Genomic DNA, 25,280 nt, shown 5'->3' with positions numbered 1-25,280 from the left:
TAAAGATTTTGGAAAAATTGGTTAAGGCTCGCATTCAGAAATGGGTTGACAGTGAATCTCTACTTTGCAGTGAACAACATGGGTTTACTAAGGGAAGGTCATGTTTTAGCAACTTGCTCACATTCTATAACAATGTTACCATTGAACTAAACAAGAGGAATGGATACACCATAATACTTTTGGATTTTGCTAAGGCTTTTGACAGAATACAGCATGGTAGACTGTTGCATAAATTGGATAATATGGGTTTAGATTATAAAATATTAGCATGGATAAGAGGATGGCTGACTGACAGATATCAAAAAGTGGTATACAGGAGATATAAGTCTCTCTAAGATTTAAGGTAGCTAGTTGTATACCACAAGGATCAGTGCAAATGATGCAAAGATAGGGTAATCAGGAATGCTGCTGATATGCAGTACTTGCAGAATGATTTGAATAGGCTGGAACTGTGGGCATGGGAAAATGGGTATCAGTTTAATGTCAGTAATTGTAAAGTCATTCACTTTGTCGTGATTAGATATCCAATGTCGAATTATATTGGTGGGATTATGCTAGAAGAAACTGATGAGGCTAGGGATCTTGGAATGTTAGTAGATAGGAAGTTGAAGTTCAAGGGCCATGTGGCAAAGATTGTAAATACAACTCAAAAGATAATTGAATGCTGAAACGAATGAAAATGAAATAAGGATGTTATTTTGCTTTACAAGGTCTTGATAAGACCTTGGACTATTGTGCGCAGGTCTGGTCTTCTGGTTTCCATTGTGATTCTGATATACTGGAGAGAGTATAAAGGAGAGTGTTAAAAGTGGTATCAGGATTGTGGAATACCAATTATGAAGAGAGAGTGAGAATTTGTAGACTGCAGACACTAGCAAACAGGAGAAAGAGGAGTAATATGATTGAGACTTACAAACTTCTGAAAGGGTCATATAGGATTTCAATTGACGGAATTTTTCAATTTATGGAGGGTGGGGAAAGGACGAAAGAGCATCCTTGGAAGCTGAGAATGAAGGCCACTAAGAAGGCGATGAGGGCTAGATTTTTCTCTCAGAGGGTGGTACATGATTGGAATGGACTGCCATTGGATGTTGTGAGTGCAGGCAGTGTGAATGAATTCAAGATTAAGTATATAGCTGGTGTCTGTGGTATGTGGCCTCCCTCGATGAGTCTCTGACTCTCTGGAGATCTCTCTTAATAAATAATAATCAAATTAGCCAAGCAAATAAGAAAAGGGTGATCATTATGGGCGATTTTAATTATGGCAATACAGATTGGGATGAGAGAGCAACTGGAAGTAAAGAAAAGTTTCTTGAATTTTTGAGGGACATGTACCTCAGAGAGTATGTACCAGAGGGCACACGAGAATTAAGGGTCTTGGATTTGATCTTCTCATCAGAGGAAGTTATTATAAATGAAGTGTCAAATTATCCTCCAGTTGATGAGAGTGACCATGTAGTGATTACCTGAGTGGTTGCCAGCAGTGTGAGAACTTCTGTGAGGAAAGGGTATATGTGGGACTTCAAGGATAACGATTATGAGAAGCTCAGGAGACAGTTGCAAGTGTAGCATGGAATGAGAAGTTGGCTGGAAAGAAGATCAATGCTGCTTGGATATTCAAGAACTGTCTAGTAGAAGCAATGTCTAGATGTATTCCAAGGATCAGAAAGTTAAATAAGGTAGGTGTGAAATGGATGAATGAAGAGCTTAAGCATGCATTACAGAGGAAAAAGGCAAAAGTGGTAATAATCAATTCCATGAGGATTACAAAGAACAGGCAAATAGGGTAGAACAAGATAAGTATGAGCAACGGTTAACTGATGAAGCCAAAAAAAAATCCTAGAGAGGTCTTTTATATGTAGCCAGGGGAAAAAAAAAAAAAGGAATGACTATCGAAGGATGACATTGTTTGGAGAACATAGTATAAGTCCACCTATATCTTGGTCTTCCTCTGGGTCTTTTTCCTGCCAACCTGGCAGAGAACACTTGTTTTGCAAATCTTTCCACTCCCATTCTGTTTAAGTGACCATACCCATCTGAGATTAGCTCTGCTACAACACTCCTGGATGCTAACAATGTCAAGTTCTTTCCTAATATCCTGGTTTTTAATATGATATTGCCATTGATGCCATCTGTTCACGCCCCTAATCTTTCTCAGGACTCTCATATCTGCGATCTCTAGTCTTTGGTCAAGTGTTTTACTTCTGACCCAGCTCGCAGATCCATAGGTTAAAATTGGTTTGAACACTATCTTGTATACAGCTAATTTAGTGTTTTGACTTATTTCTTTCTTACTCCATATAAATTTATTCAGGTGGCTTCCAACCATACCAGCTTTGTTGATTATGTAGTCTATTTCCATATTTAATTTACCATCTTCACTAAAAATCGTGCCTACGTAGCTGAAATGTTTTTCTTGTTCTATAGGTTCTCCATTCACAATGCAGTTGATATTTTCAATACTTTTGCCTATTTTCATTGTCTTTATCTTTTTATTGCTGAACTTTGTACCAAATCTATTACAACAGTTATTCATTTTAGTCAGGGAATCTTGCAGACTTGTACCAGATTTATTTAGAAGTATAAGATCATCTGCATAAAGTAAAGAGCTGAGATTAAATCTGACATCAATTGTGATGTCAGGTTTAATACACTTTCCGTCATAATCTGATCCATATAGATAATAAATAACAGCTGGGATAATGTACGTCCTTGTCTGACACCAGATTTAACATTAAACCATCTTCCTGTACTTCCTTCAATTCTAACTACTGACTTACAACTCAAATAAAGACTAAGTATTGCTTCATATAATGCTCCATTGACAGCATACAACTGTAGCATTTTGAATAGCTTCTCTCTTGGCACCTTGTCATATGCCTTTTCCAGATCTACAAAACTTAAATACAGATCCTTGTTATATTCCTGTGATTTCTCAACTATTTGTTGTAAATTGAAAATCTGATTCTGACAGCCTCTCTTTGACCTGAATTCAGCTTGTTCTTCACCAAGCTTGTCTTCCACAATCCTTCTCAACCCTTTCTCAAGTATGCTTGCATAAATCTTACCAGGAACACTCATTAGAGAAATACCTCATTCAGTTTTATTTTCCTTTTTATATATGGGTACTATGAGAGATCTACTGCAATCATCTGGAATTTGTCCCACTGTTCAGGCTTTCTGAACTATGCAGTGCAACCATTGTAAGACTTTTATACCTCCATACTTGAGCATTTCTGGTCGAATATCATATACTCCTGCTGCCTTTCCACATTTCATGCTTTTGATGACTTTTTCTACTTCAAGTAAGGACATGTATTCCTGACTGCGTGCCTGTTGAATGTTTTTTACCACTGTTTGTCACTGCTTGTTTCATTTAGCAATTTTTCAAAATAATAATTATTATTATTATTATTCCTGATACCTCCAAGGAGGTCAAAGACTCATCGCAGGAGGACACCTACAACTGTCTCAACCACTACACCAAACCTCTACTACAAATCATCTCCATCAACACCATCTACCGCCCACCTCCATCACCACAACAACAACAACTAGTATTTTTTGTCTGTAAATTGCGTGCATTCTGGGCCGATTTGTCTGTATACGGGATGAAAAACACGAGTTTCTGGGAGAAAAACCCTGCGTAATTACTCCATACTTCAAGGATATCGTTTTCTCCAGTTTTCATGTCATCTCTAACTCCTTTTATAGCACTCTTTCCTCCATTTCTAAGCTTCTTCAACAACCTCCAGAATATTTTGCCACCTTCTTGATATTTATTTTCTATTATTCTTGCCAAAGTCATCCCATGACTTTTGTTTAGCTAGTTTTACAAAGTGTTTAGCTTTCTTACATTTGTCTCTGTATTCTCTCAGAGCACAAGGTGACCTATGTGGCAGGAACTTTTGATATGCTTTCTTCTTTTTCTTCACTACCTCTTTAACTTCCTGTGTTCACCATGGAATTCTGATTTTTCTATCCTTGCAGAAAACCTCACCACATGTCTCTCTGGTTGAAACAATCAATGTTTTCTTCAAGGCTTGCCATGACTCTCCAAGGTTTGGTTCCTGCTCTCAAACTCTTTCATTTTTTCTTGAATAATGTTTGTGTATTTTAGTCTACAGTTTACATCTGAGAACTGCTCAACATTCATTCACTTTAAATCTTTTTTTACATCTTATTCTTTTCAATATGAAATACGTGATCACTACCAATTTGAAATCCTCTGTATACTCTGAAGTCCTACACCAGGGAGAAAACAACCATATCAACAATAACATACTATACTATTATACTATTATTACGGGCAACTCCAGGGAGTCATTAGACTCATCGAGGGAGGCCCCAAATCATATTCATCACAACTATCTGACATTCATACAGTATCTATCATACCTCGCCTTAAACTCATTCACTGTCACAGCATCCACTACAGACTCAGGGAGCGCATTCCACTCATTCACTACTCTAAAAGTAAAGAACCCAGCTCTAACACCTTTACTAACCACACTTTTACCCAGTTTCCATGGATGTCCCCTAGTCCTCCCACAACCAGCCCTGTTCTCAAAAATATCTTCTGAATTAATTTTATAGAAACCCTTCAGTAATTTGAATGTCTCAATCATATCTCCCCTCCTCCGCCTATCAACCAATTTTTGCAACCCACAAATCCTCAACCTGTTCTCATACGGTTCATTCCACAGACCTGCTATCATCTTGGTCACTCGCCTCTGGATCCTCTCCACCTCCTCCCCATCAAGAAGAAACCTAGGTGACCAAATCTGAGCACAGTAGTCTAGATGGGGTCTTATCAAGGCTCGATAGAGAGGAACAATAACCTGCTTGTCTCTGCTTGTCAACGTATTCTTCAGCAACCAAGTGATTTGATGAGCTGTTTTGGTCACTTTTGCAATGTGTCCCCTAAATTTCAATTCCTTATCCACCAACACTCCTAAATCTCGTGCCTCATCAATTTCCTGGAGCAGGGTTCCACCAATGCAGTAAACTGCCGCCAATCTTTTCACCCCAAAATGCATAACCTTACATTTTGCCACATTAAACTGACATCCATTCTCCTTAGCCCAGACCTCCAATCTATCCAAATCATCCTGCAAAATTTTGACGTCATCTGCATTCACTATTGCCCTACCCAACTTCGCATCATCCGCAAACAAATGAACTGTTCCTCTCAGATCATTTCCTATATCATTTATGAACAAATTAAACAGCAGTGGTCCAAGAACAGATCCTTGTGGCACACCACTAGTCAACATAATCAATGAAACTTTTCTTATTGCTTGCCTCTTCTCTCCATGTGAATTTGTGCATATTTTTATTTTGGAACATTGTGTTAATAATAACCAGTCCATGTTCTGAGCAGAAATTCAACAGGTATTTGCCATTATTATTAGCTTTGCTCTTTTCTCCAAATTTTCCCAAAATATTTTTTGTATGTCTGACAAACATTTCCTACTCTCCTATTTAGATCCCCCAACAAGGAACAAATTTTCCTTTTTTATTGTGTCAGCTGCTTTCTCTAAAGCATCAAAAATTCCTCCACTTCTACCTTAGTAGAATCTTCTTGGGACCATAGGTGCAAATAAGTCTTATTGTCCAATTCCCCTTTCTGATATTTGCCCACATCACTCTACTTGAGACTGCCTGCCATTCAAGAAGATTAGCCTCATATTTATTGTTGAATAGTATGGCTACTCCTTCTTTTCCTTGATTGTCATTGTCTGAATATAACATTTTTTTATTTATTGCTCAGGAAGATCTCACCAGTTTTTGTCTTTTTTGTTTCAGTGATCCCTATTATGTTGATCTTATTCAATTCCTCAGCTAGCTCCATTTCTTTGTCATTCAGGCTTCTTATGTTGACAATCCTAATATCGAACTCTGATGATGTTGAATTGGGAACTCAAAAAAAGAAATTTTGACTCCATGGGCAAAGAAATAATCAATAACACTAAAGATTGCCAAAAAATTCGTCATTTACTTTATCTCATAGTGGATTTGAGTGGTTATGCTACTACTGTATTACCAAATATTTATCTAATCCCTCTCTCTCTCTTCAACTTCTCTTACAGTTCTTAACAATCACATTAAAATTCCCTTATATTTGTTTCTAAAATCAGTCATCTAAACAGAGTTCTTCTTCTGAAAGTATATATAGTTTTGATATCACCTGTTTTTTTTACTAACACCAGCTTACTGCTGAACAGCAAATGCCAGAAAGAAATTAAAATTAAATAAAACATTCAGTAGAAGAAGTTAAGAATTTTATATACTTGGGAGCTAATGCAGATACTGAATATAATGCCTGCATTTAGGCATAAAGATATTTTCTCTCTTTCTGCTTAGATCAAACAGCAATTATGTTGCCAGAAGGAAGGAAGATATTGCCTGGAAAATTTCATCTCCAAATAATGATTCAACTTAGCTGTAAAGGATATTTCACTGAGTGACATTCTAATAATTTTCTTTAAAATCTTGTGACTATATTGAGAGAGAGAGAGAGAGAGAGAGATGAGGCTGACCCCAAGATGTTGTAAGACATTCTTGAAAAGGGAATGGAGTTGTAATGGTCTTTTTACGGAGGTACCTGCACTTTTTATGGAGGTACCTGCACATAAATTACCATCCTACAGAAAAGTAGTGATGTGAATGTGGGCATATATGTTACATGATACAATCTGACAGCCATTTTCCACCTAGGCAGAATCTCTACTAAAACTTCATTAATATGAGCTATACCTTCTGTAGCTATTGAAGTTTCACAGAATACAAGAATATGTTCCTCTTCAACAGTCCACTGTGCTTTTACATGTTCAGTACAAATTTCAGAATTAGCAGCAATAGGATGATTTGCACAGTGGTGCACTAATAATAGTACATTATACTAATAATAGTACCATGAATGGACTAAGGATAGATATAAATAATCTGAAATCGTGATAAAGATCAAAAATGGAACTTTCTGCACAATCTATGCACTGATTCATTTGCAAATATGGCCCTTCTCAACTTGCATCAATCACTCTGTGGCAGCAGTCCTTACCAGCACACTGAGTCTTTTTTTTTTTTTTTGCTTATTCCACAACTCTTGCAAATCTTATCACAGGTCTTATGATAGACCTGTGTTTGGAGAGCTATGAAAGCTAAATTGTTTAGTTTAGAAAAAATAGCAATATTAGTTAAAAATTTAGAATGAGTGTTTATCAGAAGTGTACCTCGCTTAAGTCCTAAGCAAATAATAAAACTCACTCCTCACTCTCTTCTACATTAATCTGGTAAAACTCTCTCATTGAATGACATGTCTTAATAAAATCACTCTTTTCTATTTGTCAGGTTCTGAAAAAATGTGATATGGTTGACATTTACCTAGTCTGTCTTCAGACTAGGGAAATACATTACAGGGACATAACACTACTTCAGTTATTCTTCTCTGAATCTTTCCAAAATCTCCTTGTCCACTCTGAAACTGGATTATTGAATATGGTATTTTTTTTATGTTTATTTCTTAAAGCTTCTTCTGAGGAGTTTTTTTTTTTTTTTTTTTGGTATGATATTTGAGATTAGCAGAGTGTGGCGCTAGTGTCATTGGAGAATGTGGCGGTTGTGTTTAGTTTGGCTAGTAAACGTATTTTAAATTTAAGTATAGTGTGGCTTTTTGTCTCGAATTCTGCTGCAGTTGTGCATTGGTTAGATACAAGTGTCCTTCAGTGGTGTTGCTGTTTGAAATTGTGTTATATATATTGTGTTTTTGCTACCGTTTCTTTCACTACTTCAATATGTAAAGATGGCGTCCAACAAGAAACGTACGTCTGCGGAACACAAGACTTCTACACGAAAGGCTGGCTCAGCATTAGATTTTTCGCAATGGATGCGATGCGGAAACTGCTACATGTATGCGCCAAAGAATGTGAAGGATCTGTGGTCGGTCTGGCTAAATGAGAAGAACAAAAATGTCGAAGTATGTGAGAAGTGTCAGGACAGGCTAGAGCGTTTAGGAATGGAAACTGACATTGGGACCATAGCGGAAGAACTTCGGCGGGACTTCATGAAAATGAAAAATGACCATCTTCTGCATGAGGAATTGGAAGTGCTCAGTAAGGCGATACTGGAAGTTAAAAATGAGTTTAATGTGTTAAACAGAGAAATTAGGACTATAGAGATTACTTTAGCTGAAGTAACTAGAACAGGATTATATATTATTATTATTATGATTATTATTACTCAGGCCTCCATGGAGTCAAAAGACTCATTGTGAGAGGTCCTTCCTAAGAAACACAAAGTCTATCATACCACTCCTTGAACTCATTGACCGTTCTCGCTCTCACCACTCCATCAGGCAATGCATTCCATGGTTCAACCACCCTCCATGCAAAGAAACCACTCCTCACCCTCTTGCTCACAGTTTCCTTTCGTAACTTCCAGGGATGGCCTCTTGTCATCACTCCTTCCCGTTGTTCAACCAAGCGAAAGAACTCCCCAGTGTCAACCCTGTAACCACCTCTCAACAGTTTAAAAGTCTCAATCATATCACCTCTCCTTCTTCTATCCACCAAACTCTGCAGTCCACATTCTCTCAGCCGATCCTCATAACTATCATTATACAGTCCTGAAACCGTCTTTGTATCTCCTTTCCACAGTTAATTTATCCCATTCAAATCCTGCAGACCAAATCTGAGAACAACAATAGTCCAGGTGTGGTCATTGTCCTTCTCATTATTGCAGCAATCCTCTGTGTTACCTTCACCATCTTTGCAATATGTCCCCTAAATTTCAGGTTTCTATCAATCATCAACCCCAGATCTCTTGTCTCCCCCTACTTCCACCAGTATAACTCCTCCCATAGAGTATGCAGTTTCCCATCGATGTCCCAAACCTCAAAACCTTACATTTTGCTGCATTAAACCGACACCCCCATTCATTTTCTCATCTATCTAGCTTATTCAAATCCTCTTGCACGGCTGCTGCATCTGCACTATTACTAATAATCCTTCCCAGCTTCGAATCATCTGCAAACAACTGATTATCCCCTTGCAATCCACTGACAATGTCAATGATATAAAGGTTAAACAACAAAGGTCCCAGTACTGAGCCCTGTGGGACCCTGCTTGTAACCCTCTGCTTCATTGAAACTGCCCCACAATTCAGGATTGGCTGTCTGATACCACCTATCAGACAGCCAATCCTGAATCCAGTTGACCAATCTGACATCGAGACCCATGTGCTGCAACTGAAATATCAGCTTATCATGTGGCACCCTGTCAAATGCCTTCGCTACGTCTAAGAAAATGTGCCTTTCCCTCATCTAATGCTCTTGTAACTTTATCATAAAAGGCTAGCATATTGCTAAAACAAGAGCGCCCCTTCATAAATCCATGTTGACTCTCACAGATAATATTACCCTCATCTGCCCAATGCTGTATACGGTCCTTCACTACTTTCTCCAAGATCTTACTAACTACTGACACACAAACTGGTCTATAATTAGACACTTCCAGTCTGCTACCGCCCTTATGCAATGGCACTATCTTACCTTCCTTCCATTCCATGGGCACCTTTCAGTAGCCAGACTTGCATTGAAAAGCCAGGTCAAAGGTACTGTCAGTTCCCTAGCACATTCTCTCAAAACTCGTGGTGAAATACCATCCAGTCCCACAGCTTTACTAACATCCAGAGTACTCAGTATTTGAAACACACTCTCCTTCTGTACCTCTAAACATTGAACCTGCCCTATCCCTCTAGCATTAAAACTGACTCCTCCAGGATGAAATACTCCAACAGAGTGTTCATTGAACAATTCCACTATGTCATCTGCATCAGTCACTCTATTCCCATTTTTATCCCACAATATCATTCTTCCAGAGTCATTTCTCCTCCTACTGGCCACATATCTGAAAAAATTCGTTAGTCTTTGCATGAGTCTTCGTATGCGTGAGTCTTTGGTGAATGATGAAGTAATAAATAGTATGGGAGTGATTGGGAGTCAACAAAATGAAACCACAAGAGGTCTAGAAGAAACAAGATGTCGTGAGAGTGGGTGGGGGGGGGTAAGTAAAAGAGCATTGAGTAATGAAACTGGGATAGTCATGCTGAAGGGGGCTGTAGTTTGTAGGTTTTAATATTTTTTGGATTTTTTTTGGGGGGGGTAGCCATTGGCTGAGAAAGTGTTGAGGATGTGATTTAGTTCAGTGTTTAGGGCCATGTCGTTAGAACAGATTAGTTTAGCCCTGTTGTATAGTGTTTTCACCACTCCATATTGTTATGAGGGGGGTGGTGGTGGTGGGATTGTTGGTGAATGTATCTGCCTGTATGGGTGGGTTTTCTATAAACTGAGAAAACCTAGTTTCCATCAGGCTGGCGGGTGACTAGTGTGTCTAGGAAAGGGAGGCTGTTGTTTTCCTCTTTTTCCAGGGTGAATTGATTCTGGAGTGTTGGTTGTTTAAGTGTGTAAGGAAGGAGAGGAGTGTTTTAGGGCCATGTGGTCAAATAGCGAACACATCATCAACGTAGCAAAGCCATATGGTTGGTTTTTGTGGGGCAGAGGCTAAGGCTTTTTCTTCAAAGGTCTCCATAAAGAAATTGGCCAAGAGTGGGGAGAGTGGTGAACCCATGGCTGTCCCCTCTATTTGTTTGTAGAATTTTCCCTGCCAAACGAAATAGCCTGAGTTCGTTGTGAACTGAAATAGGGCTGAGATATTGGGAGAAAATTTAGCTTGGATTAGCTCTAAAGTTTACTTGAGTGGGACATTTGTGAATAAGGAGGAGACGTCAAAGCTGACCATTATGTCAGTATGTTGGAGTGTAAGGTTTTCTATGCTGGCTTTGAAGTGGGCTGAGTTTTTTATGTGTGATGGTGTGTTGCCAGTATAGTGTGTGAGCTATTTGGCCAAATGTTTAGCTAATTTGTATGTAGGGGAATCAATGCCATCCACTATGGGACGTAATGGCACATTTTCTTTATGTATATTTGGGAGTCCATAAATACGGGGGGGGGGGGGGAGGTATAGAGTTAAACGGCTTTAATCTGTTGGTAACTTCTACAGGCCAAGAAGTGACTTTCTTAAGGAGCCTGTGAAGTTTTCTGATTTGTGAGTTGGAGGGATTATATTGAATAGGGAGGTAAGTAGCCCGATCCAATAGAAGAGCATTACTGGTCTTGCAGACCATGCTCTGGATACACGCCACGGAATACGGTGGAAGAAAGCTACAGTAATACACCGTAGCAAACACAAATACAAAAGACTATTTATGGAATCAGCCTCAGCCCTAAGAAACTCTCCAAACCTCAACAAATTTGGTCGTATGTGACTGCCACAAATTTGGGAGGCATACATCAGCAGATCTTCAGCCCAATGGCCAAGAACACCTACTTAGCCCGCTAGAGGGCACCATCAGGACTTCTAGGAGAAAGATAGCTTCATATCTTCATTCTCAGTTACTGTGTTGTTGTGCCTGGATGCACGTGCCTTTTTGTAAGTTCCTTTTGAAAATGGCAACGTGACATTGCCGAAATATCGGAAATATTTATTAAAGTATACTTTAATTTATATTCAGATCTATGTTGTTCAATTCCCTAAGTGATTTAGAAATGCATAACCAATGTATAACATTGTCTACGAGAATCAGCAGTGACCGTTTATTTATTGATCCTTATTCGCAGAATAAATTGCAGAAGAGAGGGAATAAAAATCAGCATGTGACTACTGAAATTAGTGATTTGTATATCAGTTCTAAAGCCGATACAAGAACTAGAAGGAATCTGCAATTTTTATATACCAATGCAAGAAGCATTTGAAATAAGAGAGCAAAAAATTTTTGGCATTAGTCAGTGCAATCTCACCAAAAGTTATAGGCATTAGTGAAACTTGGCTGTCAGCAGAAGATGTGGTCACTGGAATTGAATGTGATGGGTACAGTATTTTCAGGGAGGATAGAGAAGATAGAACATGGGGAGGAGTACTACTGATGATAGCTGATGTGTTGCAGCCAAAGAAAGTAGTATATCAAGATGATAGACATGTTAATGGGGGTTCATTTGAGGCGGTCTAGTGAAATAGTGAACAATGCAACCAAATATACAGTTAGTGCTGCTATAGGCAAGGGGGGGGATATTGAATTCATGCATCAGCAAATTAGTGCAATGAGCGCAGGTTTAGTGATTATTATGGGGGATTTTAATTACATGATATCAATTGGAAGGAGGAAATATCGCGTAGCAAAAAGGAAATGGAGTTCATACATATATGAGATAATTACTTAAAACAGCACATAACTGAAGGGACACGTGGTGTGAGAGTGTTGGACCTTGTTATTGGTTCGGAGGATATATGCATAAGTAAGGTGTCCTTGTTTCCTCCAATTGGTGAAAGCGACCATGTGGTATTGATTGGGAGGTTGCAAAATCTGTGGATTTTTCTGTTAAGAAGGGATATATAACAGGTTAGGCAATTATAACAAGCTTAGGAGTGAGCTTGTAGCCATCCCATGGCAGAACATATTGCAGGAGAAAGATGTTAGCAGTACATGGGATAAAATCAGTGGGTATCTGAGGAAAGCAATATCAGATTGTGTCCCTATGGTCAGGAAGACAAACAAGGCAGGCAATAGATGGATGAGTAGTAGTATCACGCTTGATCTGAAAAAAAAAAGAAAATGTTATGGAGAATGTACAAGGAGAAATGCAATCCGTACACGCATTAGCAGTACAAGGCTCAAGCTAGGAAGGTTACCAGCATAGTAAGAAAAGCTACATCAGATTATGAAAAGACCTTAGCCAATGAGATCAAGGGTAATCCCAAAGAGTTCTTCTGCTATGTGGCAAGTAAAAGGAAGAATAACCTCGGAAGGATAACTTTAGTTGGTGCTGATGGTATTGAGGTTACAAAAACAGATGTAATAGTCATGTGATTACTTTTCAAAAGTCTATCACCCAAATGAGAATATCTCTGTACCTGTAGCAATAACTAATGTGAGAATTGAAGTTAAGAAATCAGAGGTATTTAATATATTGCAAAATTTAAATACAAACGCTACTGTAGGTTTAGATGGAATATCAGCTCGGGTGTTGCATGAATGTGCAAAGGAATTGTCAACCCCTCTTACTTGGATATTTAACTTAAGTTTGAACTCTGGTATGGTCCCTAGGAACTGCAAGTTAGGCAAATTGGTTCCTTTGCATAAAGGTGGCTCTAAAACTGCAGTAGTTAATTACAGACTAAACACCATCTCAGGAGTAGTGGTAAAAGTATTGGAAAAGTTGGTTAAAGACAAAATTCAAGAATGGGTGGATTGGGATATGATACTCTATAGAGGCCAACATGATTTTGTTAAAGGTAGATCCTGCCTTAGCAATCTATTAACTTTTTATAATAGAATGACATCTGAGTTGGACAAAGGAACTGGCTACACAGTGGTACTTTTCGATTTTGCTAAGGCCTTTGACAATAATAAAATAATACAATAATAATAATAATAAAAGATCTCAACATTATCAGATCTTATATTTCTATATTCTAAGGCATTTTTTACTGTATCAATCCACCTATATCTTGGTCTTGCTCTGGGTCTTTTTCCTGCCGACCTGGCAAAGAACACTTGTTTTGCTAATCTTTCCTCTCCCATTCTGTTTAACATGGAACACTGTTACGAAATTGGAGCAGATGGAAATGGATATTAAATTGGTGATATGGATAGGAGAATGGCTCAGGGAGAGATACCAGAAGGTGGTGTATGAAGGAGCAGAGTCCAGGATGAGGTAGGTGACCAGTGGTGTGCCTCAGGGCTCTGTACTTGGGCCATTGTTGTTTAATTTGTACATAAATGATATAGGAAATGGCTTAAAGGGAGATATTCAGTTGTTTGCTGATGATGCAAAGTTGGATAGCGCAATAAACAATTAAGCCGATGTTGAAAGTTTGCAGGATGATTTAAATAAGCTGGTAGAATGGGCAAAAGGTAATGGAGTCAGTTCAATGTGGAAAAGTTTAAAGTTATGCATTTTGGGATTAAAAGATTACCAGCTGTGTACTACATTGATGGAACAGTACTCCAAGAGATTGATGCGGCTAGAGACTTAAGGGTGTTGGTAGATAGGGAGATGAGGTTCGGAGGACACATTCCTAACATGTCCAAGATTGCACATAGGATTACTTGGTTGTTGAGGAACCCACTAACATCCAGAGATAAAGAGGTTATTATTCCCCTTTATAAAGCATTGATACGTCCACATTTGGATTACTGTGCTCAGGTTTGGTCACCTGGATTCCTTGGAGATGAGGAGGCTGTGGAGAGCATTCAGAGAAGAGTGACCAAGTTGGTGAATGATATAAAAAATGCCCCCTACATTGATAGATTGAGAGCTTGTGGATTGCAGAGGTCGGTTGATAGGCAGAGAAGAGGGGAATGATAGAAACATTTAAATTACTGAAAGGTTTTTTATAGGATTGATGCAGGGGAAATGTTTCAGCTGTGAGATAGTGATGGAAGAACAAGTGGTCATCCCTGGAAATTAAAGAAGAGTTTGGTTAACAAGGTGTGTGAGAGCAAGGTTTTTTGCCTAGAGAGTGGTGAATGAGTGGAATTCATTGCCTGACTTAGATGTAAATTCTTCATCTCTAAATGAATTCAAGAAGACATATGACAGATATTGTTTTGCTAGCTTGGGTCTCCCGCGATGAATCTACTGACTTCATAGAGATACCCGTAATAATAATAATAATCTCAGGTGGTATGGTCACTTAAACAGAATGGTAGAGGAAAGATTAGCAAAACAAGTGTTCTTTGCCAGGTTGGCAGGAAAAAGACCCAGAGCAAGACCAAGATATAGGTGGATTGATACAGTAAAAAATGCCTTAGAATATAGAAATATAAGATCTGATAATGTTGAGATCTTTTATTATTATTATTATTATTATTATTATTATTATTATTACGGGTATCTCCATGAAGTCAGTAGACTCATCGCAGGAGACCCAAACTAGCAAACAATATCTGTCATATCTCTTCATGAATTCATTTACAGACGAAGAGCTCACAACTAAGTCAGGCAATGAATTCCACTCGTTCACCACCCTCCAGGCAAAAAACCTTGTTCTGACACCTTGTTCTCCAAGGAATCCAGGTGACTAGACCTGAACACAGTAATCCAAATGTGGAAGTATCAACGCTTTATAAAGGGGAATAATAACCTCTTTATCTCTTGATGTTAGTGTGTTCCTCAATAACCAAGTAATCCTATGTGCAGTCTTGGACACCTTAGCAATGTGTCCCCTGAACTTCATCTTCCTATCCACCAACACCCCCCAATTCCCTAGCCTCATCAATCTCTTGGAGTACCGTTCCATTGATGTTGTACACAGCTGGTAATCTTTTAATCCCAAAATGCATAACTTTACACTTTTCCACATTGAACTGGCATCTATAACCTTTTGACATTTCACCAGCTTATTTAAATCATCCTGCAAACTTTCAACATCAGCTTGATTTTTTATTGCATACCCAACTTTGCATCATTGGCAAACAACTGAATATCTCCCTTTAAGCCATTTCCTATATCATTTATATACAAATTAAACAACACTGGCCCAAGCACAGAGCCCTGAGGCACACCGCTGGTCACCTGCCTCATTCTGGACTCGGCTCCTCCATACACCACCTTATGGTATCTCTCCCTGAGCCATTCTCCTATCCATATCACCAATTTAATATCCATTTCCATCTGCTCCAATTTGCGTAACAGTGTTGCATGGGGTATCCTGTCAAAAGCCTTAGCAAAATCCAGAAGTACCACTGTGTAGCCTGTTCCTTTGTCCAATTCAGATGTTATTCTATTATGAATAGTTAATAGATTGCTAAGGCAGGATCTATCTTTAACAAAACCATGTTGGCCTCTATAGAGTATCATGTCCTGATCCACCCATTCTTGAATTTTGTCTTTAACCAACGTTTCCAATACTTTTATCACTACTCCTGAGATGGTGATTGGTCTGTAATTAACTACCACAGTTTTAGAGCCACCCTTATGCAAATGAACCACTTTGCCTAACTTCCACTCCCTAGGGACCATACCAGAGTTCAAACTTAAATTAAATCTTGACAGGTAACAGATTGATTTGGAGGAAAATGTAGATACGAAGTTAGTAATGGTGTAAGTTTTTCATGTGGTACTATCATATTTGATAGTACCAGAGGAATTTGATGATGATGATGATGATATTTGATGTTAGGTATTATCACTCATGCCTAAGTTATGCTCAATTTACTGGTGGTACGATATAATTTTGTGTTTGTTTTTTGAAGGTATGAATGATATTTTTTACTTATTTGATTGGTTGCAATTGCTGTATTGAAGAGGTCCATATACAGTCATCACCCGACTTAAGTAATACGCGACTTACGTAAATTCGCAGTTACGTAATAAATCTCGAAAATTACAACTACTAGCACATATGAACATGTTTGCGGCTTTTGCGTCTTTGGCATCCATTGCAGTATGCAACAACATAATGTTAACTAGACTCGGCATTCACAGTAAATGTTATGAATAGTAACAGGCAGTGACAGGTTACCAGTAAACACCTAGAGCACCAGAGGACAAGTGCGCACAAGCTAGAACATTCAAACTGAAACCTACCAATTAGAAATAAGGATTCGGTAAACAATTCCTCCTTTCCCCGATCCGTCAGTAGTCATGCCTCGCATGGTTATTTTAGTCACTTGTTTATCACTGTTAGTGTTCGGTGTTTATTTACCCTTAAAATGGATTCGAAAGCAAAACTGAATGAGCTGGTAATAAATCTAAAAAACAAAGGTCTGCAATTACTTTAGAAGAAAAGTTGAAAATAATTCATATGTATGAAGATGGGAAAATTATATCAACAATAGCTCAGGATATAAATCAACCTATTTCGACAGTGAAGGATCATGTTTGCATTGTTGAATTATATCTGAGTAAATACTGCTGCATGATGTTTCATTTATAAAATAATACTGCGTAAATAATTTACATATCTGTATATATACATACATATAATAATAATAAATATTGCAGTTTCTTACGAAGTTACACTTAAGCAATTTACAAATTCGACTTATTCAGTTTACTCATTCGTAAAATTCAAGTTATGTAAAGGTTTACAGAACACATTACTTACGTAACTCGGGGGATGACCGTACTTAGCAATTTAGATAATCCCACATGAATTTACTCTCTGTACACCAAAAACATTAGTGGATTATGAAAAATTTTATCACTATATCTAGAACAGGCTGGAATGCATTTTTAAAGGTACTCTATTGAAAGCTGTTCTAACTATTTCTTGCATCCAAAATAAAATCAAACTCAAGTCTTCCATTGTCACAGTCAATGCTGTGTAGACCATATTATCTACCATTTAACGTTCCATTTAACTTTAGCCTTTCAGGAAAAGTCACTTAGTTCACATAAAGCTAATTAATGCTATGATAAGTCAGTTAATATATAGTTTGATATGTTTGTCAGCAAGTGTTATTCTATGGTTATTATTATTATTACGGGCAACTCCAAGGAGTCCTTAGACTCATTGAGGGAGGCCCTAACTTCATGTCAAGAACAACTATTTGACATGGTATCTATCATACCTCGCCTTGAAATCATTCACAGATATGGCACCCACAACAGACTCTGGCAGCTTATTCCGCTCATTCACCACTCTCCAAGTAAAAAACCTAGCTCTAACACCCTTGCTAACCACACTCTTGCCCAGCTTCCATTTATGGCTCCTAGTTCTCCCAAGACCAGTCCTATTCTCAAAAATATCTTCTGAATTAATCTTATAGAAACCCTTCAGTAATTTGAATGTCTCAATCATATCACCCCTTTTCTGCTTATCAACCAATTTCTGCAACCCACAAATCTTCAACCTGTTCTCATAAGGTTCATTCCATAGACCTGTTATTATCTTGGTCACTCGTCTCTGGATCCTCTCCACCTCCTCCCCATCAAGAAGAAACCCTGGTGCCCAAATCTGGGCACAGTAGTCTAGATGGGGTCTCATCAAGGCTCAATACAGAGGAACAATAAACTGTTTGTCTCTGCTTGTCATAGTATTTTTCAGCAACCAAGTGATTTGATGAACTGTTTTAGCCACTTTTGCAATGTACCCCCCCCCAAACTTCAACTCCTTATTCACCAACACTCCCAAATCCCTGGCCTTATCAATCTCCTGGAGTGTGGTTCCACCAATGTGATATACTGCTGCTAATCTTTTGATCCCAAAATGCATAGCCTTACGCTTTGCCATATTAAATTGACATCCATTCTCCTTAGCCCAGTCCTCCAAACTATCCAAATCATCTTGCAAAATTTTGACATCCTATGCACTCACTATTGCTCTACCCAACTTTGCATCATCAGCAAACAAATGAACACTTCCTCTCAGATCCTTTCCTATATCGTTAATGAACAAATTGAAAAGTAGTGGTCCCAGAACAGAACCCTGCAGCACACCACTAGTCACAAGCCGTCTTTTGTACTCTACTCCTGAATAAACCACTCTCTGATATCTCTCCATCAACCGCCTTCCTATCCATTTCATCAACCCTATATCCATCACCATATGCTGCAGTTTACTGATTAGAATTCCGTGTGAATCCTGTCAAAGGCCTTAGCAAGGTCAAGTAGAATCACTGTAAACCCAATACCCTTATCCAGTTCAGCCGTCACTGTGTTGTAAAACATGAGCAAGTTACTGAGGCATGATCTACCCTTCACAAAACCATGTTGTCCTCCATACAGTATCCCATTTTCATCTATCCAATCCTGTATTTTTCTCTTGACTAATTTCTCCCAGACCTTGACAACGATTCCTGATATGCTAATCGGTCAGTAATTTACAACAGCAGTCTTGGAACCTCCTTTATGCAGTGGAATTATTTTCCCCTCTTTCCACCCCCTTGGGACTAACCCAGACCCGAGAATCAAATTAAACAAAATGGTCAAGGACGCTGACAATTCTTTAGCCGCTTCACGTACGACACGAGCTGGTATACTATCCAATTCCACAGATGTATTGACATTGAGGTTTTGTAATAGACTACTCACCTCCACTTCATTCACCACAATTCCCATATAATCTATTGGTTCGTTCATTCCTGCAGTGTCACCACCTGGATGATATATTCTTGCAAAGTGCTTGCTCAGTAGTTCAACTATATGAACTGATTTGGTTACCTCCCTACCATCGGCATTCTTTAAAATCATTCTGCTATATACATTTTTTCTTTTACTTGCAACATATAAAAAAACTGTTTGGGATTCTCTTTAGCCTGCATGGCTAATGTTCTTTCATAATCCGTTTTTGCTTTTCTTACCACACTCGTTACCCTTCTGGCCTGTGCCTTATACCCTTCATGTGCCTACCGGTCACCTTTCTCCTTGAATTCCCTCCATAATTGTTTATTTTTTTGCAGCTCAAGCTTAATGGTGTTATTCATCCATTTAACGCATACTTGATTTATTATTCCGACCCTAGGTATACAGTCAGCCATTGCCTCATGCAAACACTTCTTAACCGCCTCCCATGCACTATCAACATCCAGCCCTTGCAGTTTTACATGCCATGCCACTGAACCAATCAAACTCCTAAGCTTGTCATACTTACCAGCCCGATAATTCCACATCTACCCTGTCTTAATTGTAATTTCCACGCCTTTAGCCACCTCTCAAGTCAAGACCCTATGATCACTCTCACCAATTGGTGGCAACATGGTCATATTTGTTACAGCCAAATTCTCAGATGTAATTACTAGGTCAAGCACTTTCTGACCCCTAGTATTTTCCATTATATGCTGTCGCAGATAGTTATCCCTTAATAACCACATAAAATCCAATTCCTTCCTCCCATGTTCCTCTACTCCTTCCAATCAATGTTACCATAGTTGAAATCTCCCATAATAATTACCCTCCTTCCACTCATTTCTTCTATTTGCTTATGCATACTATCTCCACCATCTATTCCATCATCTGGTTTATAGCAGCACCGAACTGTATATTTTGTTCTGCTAGTTTCAATCTCACACCAAATAGCCTCAAAGGTGCTCTTTTCTCTATCCTGCAGTTCCATTTCTATTCTCCTTGGCTGTAGCTCATCAGCTATCATCAATAACACTCCTCCCCCCATTTTATTCTCCCTGTCACTCCTGAACATACCATACCCCTCACATTCAATCCCACTAGCTATATCATCTTCTATCAGCCATGTTTCACTAATACCAATAACCTGTGGCCTAGAAGTGCCATCCAAGGCCAAAAATTCTTCCTCCTTGTTCCTAATACTTCTGGCATTAGTATACATGAATTGCAGAAGCCCATTTGTCCCATCCCTATTTTGATGCCTTATACTAACTATCTCATTCTGATACTCGCTCGGGCAGCATATTACACACATTCATACACTCAACTGTCTCCCTAAAGTCTGCATTACTTCCCCCCCCCTTAATAACTCTAGTTTCCCTGATTCTGCACATCCGCCTCCACTTCATTCAACAACACCTTTTCAAGTCTCCGTACACCAAATCCATTCAAATGTAAACCATCCATCTTATATAAATTCTTTCACTCATCAAACTCACTCCACACATCCACAAATTCCACACCACTCCTCCTGCATAATCCGCGCATAAAGTCATTAGCAATTTTGGCCCTCCTTCTATACGCTCCACTGTCATACCGCAGCAACAGACTCACCATCCTAACTCTCTCACTCTTCTCTTTTGCTACCGCAAGTAATTCCTTCAAATCCTCTCTCTCATAGCCATTTTGTCTCCTTTCCAATCATTCATTCCTGCTACTACTATCAATTCTTTCACCCTCTGTTTTTGCATTCTAATTGACTCGCTTACATCCTTAACGTTGGCACCAGGTTGGTACGATTTTGTTAAACTCGCATCTATCACACCTCTTACTAAAGAATCTCCATACAACACTCGCTCTTTCATTTTGTTTACACTCATTATCATACTCTTATTTTTCTTATCATACTTTTGCCGTTTATTAGTTGGTACGCTTGATAAACATTTTTGCCAATGCTCCAGATGCCAATTTGCCCTGTGTATCCCTCTGCATAACCGTGCGATCTCACTCATTGCATCTGTCTCATAATTTTTATTATCCAGAATGAATGAATTCATTCATTCGTTCTGGTTGGTTTGTTGTTTGTTGTTTTGAGAGATAATAAACCTGAGTTTCTCGAAGGCTACTTCTGCATGAAAATAAATCACTCATTAACAGTTGAAATGCCTTTATATCATCATCATTATCATCATGTATCGAGGATTTAGGCCTAACATGGCCTGTTCCGGCCTTAGAAGTCATCGTTGAATCGTTTAAGAGGACGTCCTGGTTTTTTTTTTCCTAATGGCTTCTACTTTAAGGCTTGTTTTGGTAATCTTTCTGTTTTCATTCTTTGAACGTGTTCCATCCATTTATGTTTATATTTTTTAATTTTTTCTATTACTGGTTCTTGGTTTAATTCTTTCATAATATCTTCATTTCTTTTGTGATCAAATAGGGTATACTTTGCAGTTTTTCTCATAAACTTCATTTCTGCTGTTGTTAATCTTTGTTTGTCTTTTTGTTTTATTGTCCAGATTTCGCTTCCATACATTAAGACCGGTAGGGCTAATGTATTGTATACTTTTAGCCTGGTTTGTTTTTGAACTAGGTTTGGTTTAAATATAGAGTTAATTACACCTGTTATTTTTAAATATTTTGCAATTTTTACATTTATATCTTTTTCATTTTCATATGTGATCATACATCCTAGGTAGTTAAATGAATTCACCTGTTCTAAGATCTTGTTATCTATTACTATTTTAGTTCTTGCTGGATCTTGTCCTTTAATATTATTTGTCACCTCCTGGGAGTCCAGGGACTCATCGAGGGAGGGCATCTACTCTACACCTCTGTCTCCATTACTTCACAATCCACCAACACCATCTATCGCCAACCACCGCCACTGGTATTTCCACAGACAATCACAGATATCCATGCCCACGGCGGGATTCGAGCGCGCAGCCTTTTGGCTGGGGAGCGGATACGCTAACCACTTGGCCAGCCTGGCTAGTTTTTGATTTTTCCGTTGATATTATCATACCATAATCTTTGGATATCTCATTTAGATTTAAAATAGCTTTCTGTAAGTTATCTTCAGAATTTGTAATTATTATTTGGTCGTCTGCAAAGAGGAGAGTGTTTAAGTTACCTGTAGGTGAAAGTTTAATTCCTTGATGTAAATTTTTACTCCATTTTATTATTATTTCATTTAAGTAGATATTAAAAAGAGTTGCTGAGAGGGGACATCCCTGTCGGATCCCTTGGTTTATCTCTTTCGTATATGATAGCTCGTGATTTAATCTTATTTGTATTTGATTATTTTCATATATACTTGTGATAGCTTTTAGGATATTATTTGGTATTTGTCTTTCTTTTAATATGTTAAATAATATGTTTCTTTTAACTTTGTCAAATGCTTTTTCAAAGTCAATAAATGCAATATGTGTTTCTAAATTATATTCTCTTCTTTTCTCTATTATTAATTTTAGGCAAAAGGCTGGGTCTATACATGATCGTCCTTTTCTAAATCCATTCTGTACTTCTAAAATAAAGTTTTCGGAATATTTCATTAGTTTGCTATTTAAGATTCTGCTATATATTTTGTAACAGGAATTTAGTATACTGATACCTCTATAGTTTTTAGGGTCATCTCTATTACCTTTCTTAAAGATAGGAATCAATTGCTTTTTTCCATTCTATTGGGGGGGATACCAGTTGAGTAAATTTTATTTAAAAATAATAAGAGTCTTTCTTTGAATCTTGTTCCTGCGTATTTATATAGTTCTGAACCTAGCTTATCTTCTCCAGGTGATTTTCCGTTTCTTGTTTCTTTCAGGCTGATTTCTAATTCTTCTTCAGTTATTTCCTTTTCATTTTCGTTAATTGTTTGCCAGCTGTCTTTTTAAAAATATTTGTCTGTCCACAGTTCTGTGTAGTAATTTAGAAATTCTTCTAATTTCAATTCAGTGTTTAATTTTATGTTTTCTTTGGTATCTGCATTTAGGTGTTTCAAAATCTTATATACATTGGGTTTTATTTTATATAAATCATGTGCTAAATTAGAAACAAATTTATTCCATGATTCTCTATGTCTTTTTCTGACTTGTCTTTTAGCTATGGCTCTTATTCTTTTATATTCTATTTCATCTTCTAATCTTTTACTGATTAACCATTTGTGATAGGCTTCTTTTTTCTTTTTGATTATTTCTTTGATTGTATCATCCCAGATCTTCAGTTTTTTTCTTTTATTGAATATTTTGGTTTTTCCTAAGCTTTCATTTGCTGCTGCATTTAGTATCGTTTTTATATTAAGCCATTCTATTTCTATTTCTTCATTTTATTTTATTTTATCTAGATATTGGTTAATTCTTTGTTCATATAGCCATTGTACATTTGTGTCATTCAATAGTCTAGTTTTATAAACAAATGTTTCAATTTTTCTTTCTGTTCTTGTTACTTGTAGCCATTTAGGTGGTAATCTTAATTTTATTTTAACAAGGAAGTGGTCACTGCTTATTTCATATCCTCTGTAAACTCTAACATCGAGTGAAAATTTTTTGATGTCTTTTCATTTAATATGAAGTAATCTAATAGAAATGAGTTTATATAAAATATATTAATAAATTGATATATTAAAAATGGAATAAATAAGAATAAAATAAAAGACAATGTAAACCACTTACTGACTGTTTATGATCACATGTATTGATGTTTGTCCACCATTTATTAAATAAATGTTCTAATTCACCCGATTCTTGCAAAGATGCAATTGCTGAATTCAGTCTGTCTCTATAATTTACAAAAATAATATGTTAGAATTATAACTTCTCTCAATTCTTGTTTTTTATTATTACATTATCATTGCCAGATATACGAGGGTAGTCTGAAAAGTTCTCGGCCTAACAATGAAAAAACAAATTTATAATTTCAAAATTATTTTTATTTTTCCACATAATCTCCCTTAAGATTAATACATTTATTCCAGCGATGCTCCAGAACCATTATCCTGTCCCTGTAGTGGTTCTCATTAAGATCTGCAAAATACCTCTCTACAGCAGTAATCGCCTCTTGACTCGAAGTAAAATGCTGACTAGTGAGGAAAAGTTTTAGATTTAGGAAGAGATAGAAGTCAGAGGGAGCCAAATTTGGGGAATAGGGTGGATGTTCCAACAATTCATAGTGCAGATCCCTTAATTTTCCCATTGCCAAAACACCTTTGTGGGCAGGTGCATTGCCCTGATGAAAGATTTTTTTTTCTTCTGAAAACCGGGTCTTTTCCAGGAATTTTTTCATCTAGTCTGGTTAAAAGATCTGAATAATATTCCCCAGTTATTGTTTTATCCTTTTCAAGATAATTAATAAATAAAATGCCTTTAGCATCCCAAAACACTGATGCCATTACCTTTCCTACTGATGGAACAGACTTTGTCTTCTTTGAAGTTCAACAACCAGCTTCTCTCCACTGTTTTGACTGCTGTTTGGATTCTGGTGTAATGGTGAATCCAAGTCTCATCCATAGTAATAAATTGATGCATAAAATCATTTTTATTCTTGTTAAAATGCTCCAAGCACTGTTCAGAGATTTTCATGCGAGTGCTTTTTTGATCTGCTGTGAGCAAGCGCGGCACCCATCTTGTGCAAAGCTTTTTCATTTGCAATTCTTCATGCAAAATATATCCTGCATGTTCTTTTGAAATGCTTATAGTCTCAGCAATTTCATGCACTTTGACTCGCCGGTAATCCAATACCATATCATGCACTTGATCAATGATTTCTGGTGTTGTTACACTTTTTTTGGACACACACGCGCGCGCGCGTGCACACACACACACACACACACAGAGTTTCTCGCACCATGCTTTAACTCATTCACAATTTCTAAACTCACCACACTTTCAGGCAATGCATTCACTCACCAACTACTTTTCCCGTACACTCGTACTTGCATCCTCCTTATACAGTTTCCAGGAATGGCATCCTCTTCTATCCCTGTCTCCCATTCTATGAAAAATTTTTTTCACATTAACTCAGTAACAACCCCTTAACAACTTATATGTTTATATTACATCTCCTCCCCTCTCCTTCTATTCATGATGCTCTGCAAATGGCTTTCCCTTAATCTGTTCTTATGCCCAACATTCCACAGACCAGAAACAATCAATCTTCTCTGGAT

At 37.7% G+C, this 25,280-nt stretch overlaps 1 protein-coding gene across 2 annotated transcripts in view; it reads right to left on the bottom strand.

The window, feature by feature from the left end:
• The window catches only part of LOC150104821 (glutamate receptor 1-like), a 301,010-nt gene that overhangs the window by 36,226 nt on the left and 239,504 nt on the right, over positions 1 to 25,280 (bottom strand). For both annotated transcript variants that reach the window (XM_090395997.1, XM_090395998.1), the window contains exon 14: positions 23,791 to 23,896. In XM_090395997.1, the coding sequence (XP_090252123.1) occupies positions 23,791 to 23,896 (106 nt within the window). The remainder of the gene's footprint in view (positions 1 to 23,790; positions 23,897 to 25,280) is intronic.

The sequence above is a fragment of the Typopeltis vanoorti genome, chromosome 7 (genome assembly GCF_054136105.1).
Source record: "Typopeltis vanoorti isolate ZY-2024b chromosome 7, IOZ_Tvanoo_1.0, whole genome shotgun sequence".
Classification (NCBI taxonomy): Eukaryota; Metazoa; Arthropoda; class Arachnida; order Uropygi; family Thelyphonidae; genus Typopeltis; species Typopeltis vanoorti.
The sequence above is the reverse complement of the archived record's forward strand: the minus strand, read 5'-3'. Positions and strand labels throughout refer to the sequence as shown.